Source organism: Haliotis rufescens, unplaced genomic scaffold, assembly GCF_023055435.1.
Source record: "Haliotis rufescens isolate VD_foot unplaced genomic scaffold, xgHalRufe1.0.p SCAF_8, whole genome shotgun sequence".
In the NCBI taxonomy this organism is placed as follows: Eukaryota; Metazoa; Mollusca; class Gastropoda; order Lepetellida; family Haliotidae; genus Haliotis; species Haliotis rufescens.
The window spans coordinates 15437924-15453520 of NW_025964372.1; the positions used below are offsets into that span (position 1 = coordinate 15437924).

At 43.5% G+C, this 15597-nt stretch overlaps 1 protein-coding gene across 1 annotated transcript in view; it reads right to left on the reverse strand.

Annotated features, from left to right (window-relative positions):
- Window positions 1-15597, reverse strand: part of LOC124144768 (valine--tRNA ligase-like) — a 46894-nt gene that overhangs the window by 26121 nt on the left and 5176 nt on the right. Inside the window, exons 4-12 of the mRNA XM_046514313.2 lie at window positions 13914-14014; window positions 8893-9020; window positions 7885-8049; window positions 6779-6860; window positions 5588-5707; window positions 4638-4746; window positions 3852-4031; window positions 2094-2218; window positions 823-926 (exon numbers count right to left, since the gene is read on the reverse strand). Of these exons, the coding sequence (XP_046370269.2) occupies window positions 823-926; window positions 2094-2218; window positions 3852-4031; window positions 4638-4746; window positions 5588-5707; window positions 6779-6860; window positions 7885-8049; window positions 8893-9020; window positions 13914-14014 (1114 nt within the window). The remainder of the gene's footprint in view (window positions 1-822; window positions 927-2093; window positions 2219-3851; window positions 4032-4637; window positions 4747-5587; window positions 5708-6778; window positions 6861-7884; window positions 8050-8892; window positions 9021-13913; window positions 14015-15597) is intronic.

The window sequence follows — 15597 nt, forward strand, 5'->3', positions numbered from 1 at the left end:
GGGTGGAGGACGGCAAAACATCCATGTCAGACATTTTGTTTGTACTATGAACAAAGAGCAAAACACACGCACCACAAATAGTCACAAACGAGTATTTTCACAAGAAAATAAACGAGCAATGGGAATATAGAACATACACATATAACATATAGAGGAATAAGTGATGTAAAAACCCCAAGATATACTAGAACAGGGGAACGTAAGACGCAACGTGCATACGAGACACCCTGCAAGTATATAAAAAAAAAGGGCGGGAAAAATATTTCCTTTTGGCAGGAAAAATATTTCCAAGCGTAGTTACAGCAAACGCCCCGTAAAAGCACAGTTTATTAGAGAGAATAAACAGTAATAAATATCACCGAATGGTCGGAGAAACAGGAACGCTTGAGCAGTTTATTGTACGTCTTGCTAGAGCAAGCGAAGAGACAAGAGTGAAGGTTGTCACATGGCAGCTAGGTGGCTACGCACGTGCTGCATGAGGTAATCTCTGTGGTAGATTTCGCTATAGCAGCAGTTGTGGGAGACAACAGCCTCGGTATAACAGTGGTAACGTATTACTTAATGTAATTAATGCGGATTTCATAGAGCTAGCACACTCAGATACCATGCTGCAGTTTAACATGACTACCCCACTCAGAAACAGTATACTGACTCCGAGCCGACCAGTCCTTGTTTTAACCCCTTAACGCTGAGCAACAACAAGTACCATCTTTTTAACATCTTATGGTATGACACACCCGGGGATCGAACCCCAACCTTCCGCTCTCCAGGTGGACGCTCTACCACTAGACCCCGGAGAGGGTTAGTTGACCAATGACCCACCTGCAGGTAGGGACCACCATAGGGTTGTCTTTGGTGTCCCGGTACAAGCCCTTGTCTTTGAGGGCCTGAAGAACAGCTATCCTGGCATCAAACCTCTTCATGCCCTGCAATCATAACATACACCTTGCCACAACCAAAGCCATGCATTCCAATCAGAAAGAATGATTTCTTTTCAACCCCATTAACCAAAGCTGGCCTATCAGCATGATTGTATCCTGATGTTATCAGTTTACACCAGGGATTTAGAACTCCAAACTAAGTGATCCTGTCTTCTATAGGAGCACTAAGTGCTGCTTAAAGTGATCCTATCTTCTGTAAGAGCATTAAGTGCCACTTTAAGAGATCCTGTCTTCTACAAGAGTGTTAAGGGCTTCTTTAAGTGATCCTGTCTTCTATAAGAGCATAAGATGCTGCTTTAAGTGATCCTGTCTTCTATAAGAGAATTAAGTGCTGCTTTAAGTGATCCTGTCTTCTATAAGAGCATTAAGTGCTACTTTAAGTCCTCCTGTCTTCTCTAAGAGCATTAAGTGCTACTTTAAGTGAGCCCTTCTTCTATAAGAGCATTAAGTGCTTCTTTAAGTGATACATCCTCCATAAGAGCATTAAGTGCTGCTTAAAGAGATCCTGTCTTCTACAAGAGCATTAAGTGCTACTTTAAGTCATCCTGTCTTCTCTAAGAGCATTAAGTGCTACTTTAAGTGAGCCCTTCTTCTATAAGAGCATTAAGTGCTTCTTTAAGTGATACATCCTCCATAAGAGCATTATGTGCTGCTTAAAGAGATCCTGTCTTCTATAAGAGCTTTAAGTGCTACTTTAAGTCATCCTGTCTTCTATAAGAGCATTAAGTGCTACTTTAAGTCATCCTGTCTTCTATAAGAGCATTAAGTGCTACTTTAAGTCATCCTGTCTTCTATAAGAACATTAAGTGCTACTTTAAGTCATCCTTTCTTCTATAAGAGCATTATGTGCTGCTTTAAGTGATCCTGTCCTTTATAAGAGCATTAAGTGCTGCTTTAAGAGATCCTGTCTCCTATAAGAGCATTAAGTGCTACTTTAAGTGAGCCATCCTCCATAAGAGCATTATGTGCTGCTTAAAGTGATCCTGTCCTCTGTAAGAGCATTAAGTGCTTCTTTAAGATATCCTTTCCTCTTTAAGAGCATTAAGTGCTGCTTTAAGTGATCCTGGCAGCTATAAGAGCATTAAGTGCTGCTTTAAGTGATCCTATCTCCTATAAGAGCATTAAGTGCTACATAAGTAATCCTGCACTTACAGTGAACTGTCCACAGTCTCCAGTGATATTTCCCTTCTCATCAATGATGTTCAACCGTTCCAGCTTGTGACGCACCCCAACCTCGTAGTCATTATGGTCATGGGCAGGCGTGATCTTCACAGCACCTGTCAATGGAGGACTTGGTTTGAGACATTGAGAAACACAAACAGATCTTCACAGCACCTGTCAATGGTGGACTTGGTTTGAGACATTGAGAAACACAAACAGATCTTCACAGCACCTGTCAATGGAGGACTTGGTTTGAGACATTGAGAAACACAAACAGATCTTCACAGCACCTGTCAATGGAGGACTTGGTTTGAGACATTGAGAAACACAAACAGATCTTCACAGCACCTGTCAATGGAGGACTTGGTTTCAGACATTGAGAAACACAAACAGATCTTCACAGCACCTGTCAATGGAGGACTTGGTTTCAGACATTGAGAAACACAAACAGATCTTCACAGCACCTGTCAATGGAGGACTTGGTTTGAGACATTAAGAAACACAAACAGTCCTATGCAAACTGGATATCAGCATATTGTACAGACAAAAGGTAGTCAAAAACAGACAGATTGCAAATTACAACCGTATCAAATACGCAGGCAAACAAGACTTTACACTTTCATAATTAATTATTACCATACATTGTCTATTTATTCTCAAAAACATCCTACAAAACAGTATTAAAACAATTTACCTTATAAGGCATTACCCGGTCAACTTCCGCTTCAATGGTAATACATCATTTCGTGTCAGCAGCAAATGGATTTTCTCCCAATCGTGCATTGTCATTGGCTAATAATAATGTTCTCAAATTCTCTCGTCTCGGTTATGCTTACGTTAGTTTTGCACCAAATTTTGAATGTACAACACAAGGTCTTTGAATGATGGCGGCAAAATATCATACCAGTACTCGTCAAGTTTAGAAATGAACAGTATGGTACTTATTGGTTCCCAAATATATGTCTGGTACTCGTCAGTTCTGATAACGACTATGACTGTACTGATCCTGGAGCACTGATCCTTGACCAACCATTCAGTGCATCATATGTCTGTTCTATCATGATAAACACTCTGGATCATATCACGTTACGAGACAACAGTGCATTGTTTCCGTCATCCAGACGGCATTGTTTTATGTCATTCAAATCTTATTGTGGCGTGAAGTCGGAATAACGTCACACTAGAAACAAGGTCACAGCTGAAGATCGTTGACCTCATTCGATAAATTGTGGTTCCGCTACTGTTGCGACTTGCTGCCCTGATAGGTAAATACTAATATTTGTCTCTGTACATAGACATCTTCTTCGGTAATAAATACATTATATTCGTGTTCATGTCACACTATGTTTACGACACGAGTGCCTAAATGACACTCGTTCATAAACATAATTTGTAGAATTTTCCTATTCGGAATATTCTATAAGTAATATGTTACCACTGTTATACCGAGGCTGTTGTCTCCCACAACTGCTCTTATCATGCTTATAGCGAAATCTTCCACAGAGATCTCAATTACCTCATGCAGCACGTGCCTAGCCACCCATGCTGTCATGTAACACCCTTCACTCTTGACAACAGCCTCGTGGTAAGGTATTACTTAATGTAATATGATATGAACATGAATATTATATCCTCTATATAATAGATATAATTCACTGCATATCCAGGATGGATTCACTCGTATCATGTTGGTGACACATATATTTCATGACACACTGCATATACATGATTATGTTGAATGATCCTTACCTGTTCCGAACTCTCTCTCAACAAAGTCGTCACACACGATGGGTAGGCGCCGGTCTGTGAAGGGGTGAATGACACTCTTCCCATGCAGATGTTTGTAGCGGGGGTCCTCAGGATGGACGGCCACTGCAGTGTCGCCCAGCATCGTCTCAATACGAGTGGTAGCAACCACAATCTCCTCATCTGAACAAAAGCTTTCCTTGTAGACATGTCTTGTGTTACATTCTGGACAATAGTGAGTGGGTGAGTGGGTGGACTTGTAAGCTGACAATGGACACCTGGGCTTTATGTTTGTTTGTTTGTTGTTTAACGCCGCACTCAGCAATATTCCAGCTATATTACAGCTGGCCCAGACAATCCAGTGATTGATATCATGAGCATCGATCTACCAATTGGGATACAACGACATGCATCAACCAAGTCAATGAACCTGACCACCAGATCCCGTTAGTTGCCTCTTACGACAAATATGGGTAGCTGAAGACCTATTCTAACCCGAAACTTCACGTATAGGGCTTCATGCATTGTACCAATGTGGCACTCACACCAGGGCCTTCAATGTGACCCCACCAACCTGGTATAGGTACAAGAAACATCAATCAAAGTCACTTAATTATATAATAGGGTAATGGATTGTGAAAGAAAATAGTATGAATGTTAAACTTTGGCAGCACCTAAAGTAGACATGCAAACGAACAATTCCATAAATTTAAAAAAAGTTAAAATTTGCTTTCTCTATATATTGCTGTTTACAGCGCACAATATGATGATAATATTTTAAAGTCGTACCTGATCCCTCGACCTTGTAAGCAAAAGAGATGAGGACACCAAACTCTACTTTGTCCTTGTAGCCCGGGACGGCCAGCATGGTGCGCCCTGAGATCTCCTTCTTGTCCACCTGGGGTACAACATAAACTCAGATGGAGGACACAGGCACTGAATCAATGGCAAACAAACCTACTATTGTAGGTGAGGTGAAATGGGGTTTAACGTCACGTCAAGATTATTGCACATATATAGCCTGTGTGTGTGTGTGTGTGTGTGTGTGTGTGGCTGCTAGTACTAGTCCGGACCAATGCCGATTTATAGTGCTAGCCCACTGAGATACCATGCCACAGTTTAACATGGATACCCCGCTCAGACACAGTATACTGACACCGAGCCGACCAGTCCTTGTTTTAGGCCCTTAATGCCGAGTGCCAGGCAGGGTAACAACAAGTACCATCTTTTAACGTCTTTTGGTATGACGTGGCCGGGGATTGAACCCCAGACCTTCCGCTCTCCGGGTGGACGCTCTATCACTAGACCACAGAGGCGGTCACCTACATTTGTAAGTAGTGGTGGTACATGTATGATGGTGGATGTGGATTTTTAACTTCCCGATACAAGCATCAATCAAAGCTAGACACTAACTTAAAAAATATTGATTCTTACTGTAAATGTAATTGACTTTACTAACCATAACAGCAAACAAACACTAACTAAAAGTGAAACTGTTACTATTTTCATCCACTGTGCCATAATTGACTTGGCCAACTGTAAATCGTCAGTGTGCCAGATATCCTGTCTATGAAATAGATGGCTTACGCACTACAACTAAGAGCACATGCAAGTATCTTGATATGTACTGGATTGTGAGCAAGGTATTGTCGGATCACACAGTTGGCATATCGTTCCAGCCCTAGTTCTAAGCATGTTAAAAGACAATTCTAACACACCTCCTGACAAATCACATTTACCTCAATGTCTGAGATGGCGGAGTTAAGTGTACAAGACCAGTTGACAAGTCGGACGCTGCGGTAGATGAGTTTCTTGTCATGGAGACGGACGAAGGCCTCTTGCACAGCTTTGTACAGTTTCTACAAAACATTTACTGGGCTCAACACAAGATGAATCAATACATTCCATTCAAATGGAATTACACGCACAAACTAGATAAACATAATAATCATGATGTTTGATATACAATGGTCTGATTTGTTTGTTGTTTAACGCCGCACTCAGCAATATTCCACCTATATGATGCCAGCCTGTAAATAACTGAGTTTGGACCAGACAATCCAGTGATTGACATCATGACCATAAACCCAGGCAATTGGGATACGATGACATGCATCAACCAAGTCAGCAAGCCTGACCACCCGATTCCGTTAGTCGCCTCTTACGACAAGCACAGTCGCCTTTTACGACAAGCATGGGTTGCTGAAGACCTATTCTACCCCGGATCTTTACGTGTTGCTTGATATAAAAAATGCAAAAATATAACAAAATAAAAAATGAAAATCTCCTCCCTATGTTTGTTGACTATATTGATAACACTTTGCAGCTAACAAGTATAGTTAGTGAACGATTTATCTAAATCTGCCTTGAGACTGCTATTCAGCCCATGTCTTCCCAATGCATGTTTCTATAAGTATAACTAATGTCATAGAAACTGTTTGTAGAAAGGTCTTGTATGTCAGGGATAACAGAAACAATCAAGAGGAAGGGCTTTAATGCTTAGTTTTACATCATTGCATGAATGCAATGTTAAAATTTAATTTAAGAAAGTAAGAACCTTAACAAAAATTCCAATTTTGAAGCAAATAACAGTGCTCTCGAATTTGCCTGTAGAGAAAGCCCTGTACATTCCTGTACATACAATGTTAGTGTTCAACAGGAGGTTACTGACAGCTAAAAGGGCAGGGTTTTTTCCTGTTTCAAATAGTGCCTCAACCATGTGGTATTGCTGGGGGCATGTAAGGTCTACAAAGAAGGAATATGGTAAGTGATCATGGTAACACTTTGTGAATTTGTGTTTGCTCCTAAACTATTGCTTCGGCTACCAGGCAAATAACACTTGGAGCCAGGAGGCTTTGAAGACTACAAATCAAACTTGGAAGACTGATAGTATCAGTCCACTTCCCCCTGGAGTTGGTTGAAGGACTTACTGGCTCCATGGTGAAACAAGCTCGGTCCCAATCATAGGAGCCGCCAATTCTCCTCAACTGGTTGTAGATCTGGTCCCCTTTCCTGGAAAGAGTCAAGAAAATCTTAGAAGCCTGGGTTGCTGGTTGTCTAAACAGTGTCAGAAACCAATGATCATGGCTTTGTATCCTGGTTTGTCCTGATTGTTTCTAGGTATTACACCCTGACGATTGTGTGTCACTGTACCCTCAGGATTGTGTCACTGTACCCTCCCAATTGTGTCACTGTACCCTGACGAATGCTTGTTATTGTACCCTGACGATTGTGTGTCACTGTACCCTGACGATTGTGTGTCACTGTACCCTCACGATTGTGTCACTGTACCCTGATGATTGTGTGTCACTGTACCCTGACGATTGTGTGTCACTGTACCCTGATGACTGTGTCACTGTGCCCTTACGATTGTGTCACTGCACCCTGACGATTGTGTTTCATTGTACCCTGAGGATTGTGTGTCACTGTACCCTGAGGATTGTGTGTCACTGTACCCTGACGATTGTGTCACTGTACCCTCACGATTGTGTGTCACTGTACCCTGCCAATTGTGTGTCACTGTACCCTGCCGATTGTGTCACTGTGCCCTTACGATTGTGTCACTGTACCCTCACGATTGTGTTTCATTGCACCCTGAGGATTGTGTGTCACTGTACCCTGCCGATTGTGTTTCACTGTACCCTCACGATTGTGTTTCATTGCACCCTGAGGATTGTGTGTCACTGTACCCTGCCGATTGTGTTTCATTGTACCCTCACGATTGTGTTTCATTGTACCCTCACGATTGTGTGTCACTGTACCCTCACAATTGTGTGTCACTGTACCCTCACGATTGTGTGTCACTGTACCCTCACGATTGTGTCACTGTACCCTCACGATTGTGTGTCACTGTACCCTCACGATTGTGTGTCACTGTACCCTCACGATTGTGTGTCACTGTACCCTCACGATTGTGTGTCACTGTACCCTGACGACTGTGATGCTGCTCCTTCTTTCAGTCACTGGTTTGCCGTAATTTACAGATCACCATGAAACAACTGGAATATTTTCAAATATGAAATTCCTCCAAACTTACTCATTCTTCCACTTCCACACTTCATCGACAAAGTTTTCTCTGCCCAGGTCATGCCGTGTGAGCTGCCTCTCCCTCATCAGCTTCTTCTCCACCACCACCTGCGTGGCGATACCAGCATGATCACAGCCGGGGTTCCACAGACACATCTTACCATTCATCCGATGCCTGTAACCAAACACAACACATGTTGAAGCTATGTAAACTGAACCAAAATAGTCAGGAGCATGAATATTTGGGGGGACACATGTATTTTTTTGTTGTGAAAACTGAGCACATAATTTCATAAACATATCCCAAAAAAGTTCGCGATCCCTAATGTTTTTGTTCAGTATAAAAAGGGATTTAACTTAGATTGAGATCAAAAAGATTTTCTTCTCTCAAAATGGGATTTTTTGTTCTATTTTCTTGAGTTCAGAGGTATCTTAACATTTCACTGAAAGCAACAAGGTAAAGAAACTTTCTCTTAGTAGTCAGTGAAGTATGACTCACCTCCACAAAGCCATAACATTAGTTATAACTATATAACATGAAATAAGAAATCTTCAATTTTAATTTGGGAATGTTTACTGACAATTGCTGCAGACTTTGTCTGAATATCGGGTATTAAAGACCTACTATCTCCTGTAATCTGGCAGTGGAGTGATTCACTGAATGATTGGTAAGCAATTCGATCAGGACCCTCAGAACAATTATCAAGCCATGATGTGTCTTAGCGATACAGAATAAAATGTTTTGAAATTTGGAAATATTAACCACTATGCTACCCTTACTACTTTCAAAGGCTAACAACAAAACATTATAATAAATTCAAATGTCATTCCTTACAGGATCTGACTTCCAAATGATATACAGCATAGCAGTCTAACGCATTCATGTCAATCTATGTTCAAATTTCACTTTTAACATGATTAACGCTCTTTCAAAATTCAAAATCAAGTTGTGAACATATTGCGTCCTCAGTAAATGAGAACCATGATTAATGCTGGAAAGCTTGAATGACAAACACACCATCTTGTGAGGCAGTCCTCCACAGCGTTGGTGAGCGCATGTCCAAGATGGAGTTTCCCTGTTACATTGGGGGGCGGGATGACAATAATGAACTTGTCCTCATATGGAGTTGTGTTGATGTCTCGACCCTGTAGAGTAACAATAACATGACAATGATCAAGAACATGACCAACATGATTCCATTACTATTATGGGGGCATGAATGCACCATACACCATTGAATCATCTGTGACTGGGGACTGGAAATTTATCATAAGGGGTGGTTGGGTGGTGGGGTGGTGGGGTGGTGGGTGAGATTAAGGGGGATGGGGTGAGGGGTCATAAAAAAGGGGGGATGAGGGGGTGGTTACCAAAATTTATCACAAATGTGTGTGTGTGGGGGAAGAGACCATGAAGTAATAGTAAAATACATAATTCAAGGACATGGACATTAATCAATAGGGGTCTGTGGGTGTCATGAAATTGAATTGAATTGTTTTTCCATTAAATAGGGGTGGGGTGTGCAAAACATGATACAGTCCTTATACCATTCCCACTGCTGTCACGTATAGGGAAATTTAAATATGTTGGAATTATAGGAATTATAAGAATGCTGGACTGCCTAGGAGACTGAGATGAGTATGAAAGCTTGAATAGACAAGTATTTGTCACAGAGTGACGAAATATCCCCCGCCATATACACCATATTACCAAATATGAAGACAATCCAGCGATTAGTTCTTGAGATATTGTGGCAACACCGTTTTCCAACTCCAAAAACAGATTTGCCTGCTGTGACCTTGAAAATGGGGTCAAGGTCACCAAATCTGACAGGTGTATGCGGTGTCTGTATATACACTATAGTTCCAAATATGAAGACAATCCAGCAATTAGTTCTTGAGATATTGCGGCAACACCGTTTTCTAACTCCAAAAGCAGATTTGCCTGCTGTGACCTTGAAAATGGGGTCAAGGTCACCAAAACCGACTGGTGTCTGCGGAGTCTGTATATACACTATAGTTCCAAATATGAAGACAATCCAGTGTTTAGTTCTTGAGATATCGCGGCAACACCGTTTTCCAACTCCAAAAGCAGATTTGCCTGCTGTGACCTTGAAAATGGGGTCAAGGTCACCAAAACCGACTGGTGTCTGCGGTGTCTGTATATATACCATAGTTCCAAATATGAAGATAATCCAGTGTTTAGTTCTTGAGATATCGCGGCAACACCGTTTTCCAACTCTAAAAGCAGATTTGTCTGCTGTGACCTTGAAAATGGGATCAAGGTCACCAAAACCGACTGGTGTCTGCGGAGTCTGTATATACACCATAGTTCCAAATATGAAGACAATCCAGTGTTTAGTTCTTGAGATATCGCGGCAACAAACAGGTGGGACGTACGGACGGACGTACAGACGGTCGTGAATACTATATCCCCCGCTTCGCGCTTTCGCGCGGCGGGGGATAATAAGTCTTGCTTATATATCTAAAGGAATCCAGGGTGGGAGCATTCCTTACGAGACATAATGCATTTCATTTATTATATTTGGACAATTTGTTCTAAAATATCTCCATGATTCCACCCACATCATAACGGTTGGGGCACTTATTGCATTTTCCTGGCTCAAGAAAATCTACATGACATAGTTGTAACCATTTTCCTTAATAAAAATTGTTACCACACAAAAAACTTTGTTTTTGTATGATATACGTCCACCCTTATGGTGCCTCACCCTCCACGGCGCGTCACGCCAAGGGAAGCAACTCTCACCCAAATCACTTTCCATATGTCTAATGCTGACGGAATGTGGGGAGGCGGGTGGCCGTGCCCCAAGGAGGATTTCATCAGAGAATTCATAACCTCTACAGGTTTGTAAAATTCTCTTTCAGATTAAATCCTCCTTGGGGCACTTATTGCATCAAGATAGACTCCTAAAGATAATCTAGGAAGTGGCATCCGTCAGCAACAAGCGTGCATAAATACATCGTATTTTGATTATTTCAATGAATAAACAAGAGTTCAATAAATGGAACCAACCTTATCGTGAGGCACCACCGTCGAAAGGCGGGGGCTGGAGACAGGGCGTAATCGACCATACACAATGAAAAGAGCCATTCTTTGTGGCTTATCATATCGAGAACTCGAGACACACACACCCCCCACCCCACCCACTTTTTTGAACAAGTGATATTGGCGGCACAGATCACGAGAGACTATAAACCCGCACAGAGCTAGGCCAGAGGGTCCCCTTAAATCGAAGGAGTGCATGTGCAATTACGATGATTATCGAGTAGTAATGGCTGGTATTGTATCGACCGTAGAAGATAAAATCCGGACCGTTACTGAGCAGTGTTATAACCGGTCCGGGCGGTCTAAAATCTCGAAGGCTCAATCGGCTAGAGATGTAGAACTTTGCCCAGTTCGGAGAACTGACTGACCAAACCGAGCACGCTCGCTTGAGTGTTTGTCGAGTTGGTAATGTTTGATGAACGTGCTCGGCTGGCTCCAAATAGCCGCGGAATTGATCTCCTCAATGGGCAGAGCCGCAGCATACGCTTGTGTCGTAGCCACTGCTCTAACCGAATGAGCCTTCAACTTGGTAGGGGGGTCCCTGCCTTGAAGTGTGTACGCCGTACATATAGTAGAGACTATCCACCGCGAGATAGTTTGTTTGCTCGCAGGTGAGCCAGCCTTCCTACCGCCATAACAGCAAAATAGTTGATTATCCTTACGGATACCCTTAGTTCTGCTGATATAGGACTTAAGGGTCCTGCGGACATCCAAGACATGAGCATGTCTTGTAGTGGTCCCCGACGAGGAAGGCTGTGAAAGAGCAGGTAGCTCAATAGGAGCCGTCACGTGGAAGGCGTGTGCGACCTTAGGACGGTAAGAGTCCGGCAGGCGAATACTGACCCTGTCCTGGTGAAAGACAGTTAGTTCGGGATCGGCGAGATTGCGTGAATGTCGCCTACCCGTCTGCCGGACGTTACCGCCACAAGGAACGCCGTCTTCCAGCTCAACAGCTGAAGAGAGAGAGACGACAGATCCCGAAAGGAAGGACCGGACAGGCGGTCGGATCCTGTCCACACCTGCTAAAAAACGCTGCACCTATGGGTGCGCAATCAAAAGTGCCCCGTCGACGGGGACGTGAAAGGCAGCGATAGCTGTAGAGTACCCCCGGACTGTCGATGCGGCCAGGCCGACATCTAGTCGCGACTGGAGGAAAGAAGTACGGCTACGAGATCTGCAGAAAAGGGATCTGCAATCCTTCTATCGACACACCAGCGCGCATAGCAGGCCCATCTATCCTCGTACTGAACGTTTGTCGAATCCCTCCGCGAAGCCAGTATTGTGTCTGCAACTCGTGCAGGAATACCGCTCTCCTTGAGGACTGGCCCGAAGCCGAGTCCCGGTCCCGAGGTGCCGGGGGTTCAAGGGAACCCACCTGGCTCTGGGCTAGAAATCCGCTAGAGGAAGCCTCGGCCTCGGAAGAGGCGTCTGGCTCCGCTAGGGAGAACTGTGCGTCGGTAGTGAACGGGCCAGTGCCTGCCACCCCTCCGCTGGGGAGCGACCTCGAGCCGGCGCCGAAGCCCGGTCTGAGTTCGTCCCCGAGACCAAGTGGCCTGCCTCGGCCGACGCGGGGCATATCACAAGGTCTCGAAGCCGCGTCCGGCGCCGACAACGGGGAAGGCTCGGAGCTGAGACTTTACCTCCTCCATCATCGACGCCATCTGCGACCTCAACAAGGCAGAGATGTCTGCCAAAGACGGTGCAGGAGAGGGTGCAGTGATTGTGACGGGGACCCTAGAGCCTTCTCCCCCGGCCCCCGGGGAGGGAGCGGAGGAGACAGTCTCAGCTGCCTTTTTACCCTTTCTTACTTTTTTAGAGGGGGGCGGGGCGGTCTTTGCCGATCTAATGTCCACCCCCGCCTTCAATAGACCCTTAAAGTGTAAGAGGTCCACATTTCTCTTTTTCTGCGCCCGTGGTGTGAATGCAACACAGATCGGGCATGACCCATCGTCATGCCCGTCTTCGGCCAAACACTTTATGCAAGTATCATGCCTGTCTTGGGGGGGAAATCGAAGCCGAGCACCCCGTACACAGTTTGAAGGTCTGTAAAAAAGACCGTAATTTTTTAGTTTGGCGGGAAGGGTAATAAAGTGTATCAGTGCGATTGAAAGATCGGAAAGATACGTGCATAAATTGTGTAACTAGAAGCAAAGGCGTAATTTAGAATGCGATTGGTAACGCGATACTAATAGCCAATGTCGTAGTATAATTATAACACCAAAGTGGGCGTGTTACGCGCGAAGGTGTAGAAAACCCGTAAAAAAGGTAAGTGTAATTTAAAATAATTAACACACCACCTTGGGTTTATTTAAAGGAAAAGATTGTAGGCTAAAGCCCGATGATATAGATTAAAAAACCGAAGCCGTTTTTGATGGCCCTGGTGTTACATGTATCATACGTGGCACTACAAAATGGACGCTACGACGGCCTTCATTTCAAAGGTATCGTACACGTGTCACATAATTACAACTTTATAACTTTACAATGCGAGGTATTACGCCTTTGCATGAAAGAAATGTACCATACATACAGTTTGGTCTGCCATGGTTCTTGTACGAACGATTATCTTGTACTTTATTTTGTCTTGAAAAAAACAGCACGTCTGTCTTTGTCAGATGACATAAGGAAAGTGATTTGGGTGAGAGTTGCTTCCCTTGGCGTGACGCGCCGTGGAGGGTGAGGCACCATAAGGGTGGACGTATATCATACAAAAACAAAGTTTTTTGTGTGGTAACAATTTTTATTAAGGAAAATGGTTACAACTATGTCATGTAGATTTTCTTGTGCCAGGAAAATGCAATAAGTGCCCCAAGGAGGATTTAACCTGAAAGAGAATCAGGATGGTTGCATCTTCATGGTGGGTTGTCAGTTTGGGATGAAGAAAGGTATTGATTCAGTGTAAAAGGTCTGACTTAGGTAGCATCAGATGTGACACACCGATACCCATCACCAGTAACCAGACTCCAACTCACCCCGTACTCTGGTTTGAAGAAGCCACTCTGCTGCCACCAGTCGTACCAGGCAGCTTCTACATACTCAGGGCTGTAGGAATCTGGCATGGGACATTTTGTGTCTGAAAACAAAGAGGTCATGTTAGTTAGCTTTGTAATCATATGTAATGCTCCACTCGTACTGATAACCAATCAGTATCTATGAATCTCTCATCCAGCATGCACAGTAACAGACTTACCAGTGTTCCAAAAGAAGGATAAGGGTTTTACCTTGATTTACAAAAGTGGGGGTCCAGGGGACCCCCAATAAATAATGTTACAGGTCCTTGCAGGCAACATGAGGGTCCTGTAAAGTATTGAAATGGTGTAGTGTACTGTACATTTAGATAACTACTTTAGTTTGTTTGCTGTTTAATGCCGCAATATTCCAGGTATATGATGGCGGTCTTGACCAGACAATCCAATGATTGACATCATGAGCATCAATCTACACAATTTGGATACGATGACATGCATCAACTAAGTAACTGAGCCTGACCACCTGTGGCCGTTAGTTGCCTCGTACGACAAGCATAGTCGCCTTTTACGGCAAACATGGGTTGCTGAAGACCTATTCTAACACAGATCTTTAATAGTTATGAAAAATATGAAAAATACAAAACATGAACTGGTTGAGACGGCCACAATTTCTATACATGTCTAAAGAATACAGCTTACAAATGAGCTGTTGTCTCGTCCATTTGTTCATGTTGTCTGTTTCATGAAGGTACATTGTTGTATCAATGAAGTTTGAACTTTAGTATCTTTCATTGACTGACAGCATCAGGGAGGACAGCTGGTATGGTTTAGTTATTACAGCCATACTCCAACAAATTCTAGTACTTTGGGGGTTGAGTTCCATCCGGGATTCAAACCAACAGTCTCAGAGTGAGGCACCTAATCGCCAGCACACAAAGTCAGCGATCTAACCCACTCAGCCACTGATGGTTCAACAAAAGTCCGACAACTGGTAGTCCAGATCACATACTTTGTGTAACCCTCTGAAACGTGTAAATTGGCACGGCTCCCATGGCCGAAACCTATAAATGGCACTGCGTATTCATAGACATGCTACCCACCAACTCACAGAGCCTAATCACCACATCCATAAAGTCGTACAAACTGCATATTCGGCAGGGGACCTACTCTAAGCCAGAATCGCCACTCGGGGCTCATTAAGAGTATTACCAACCAGCCTGTTGAAAGATGGTCTACAAATATGGCTATCCATCCAAGGACTAGGACTACTCAGCCACCACAGTGGCTACTGAATCTTTGTTACAATAGCCATGGCTACTGAATCTTTGTTACAATAGCCATGGCTACTGAATCTTTGTTACAATAGCCATGGCTACTGAATCTTGGTCACAGTATCCTCTGTAGCCATGGCTACTGAATCTTTGTCACAGTATCTTCTGTACCCATGGCCACTGAATCTGTCACAATATCTTCTGTAGCCATGGCTACTGAATCTCTGTCACAGTAACTTCTGTACCCATGGCCACTGAATCTCTGTCACAGTATCTTCTGTAGCCATGGCCACTGAATCTTTGTCACAGTAACTTCTGTACCCATGGCCACTGAATCTCTGTCACAGTATCTTCTGTACCCATGGCTACAGAATCTCTGTCACAATATCTTCTGTACCCATGGCTACAGAATCTCT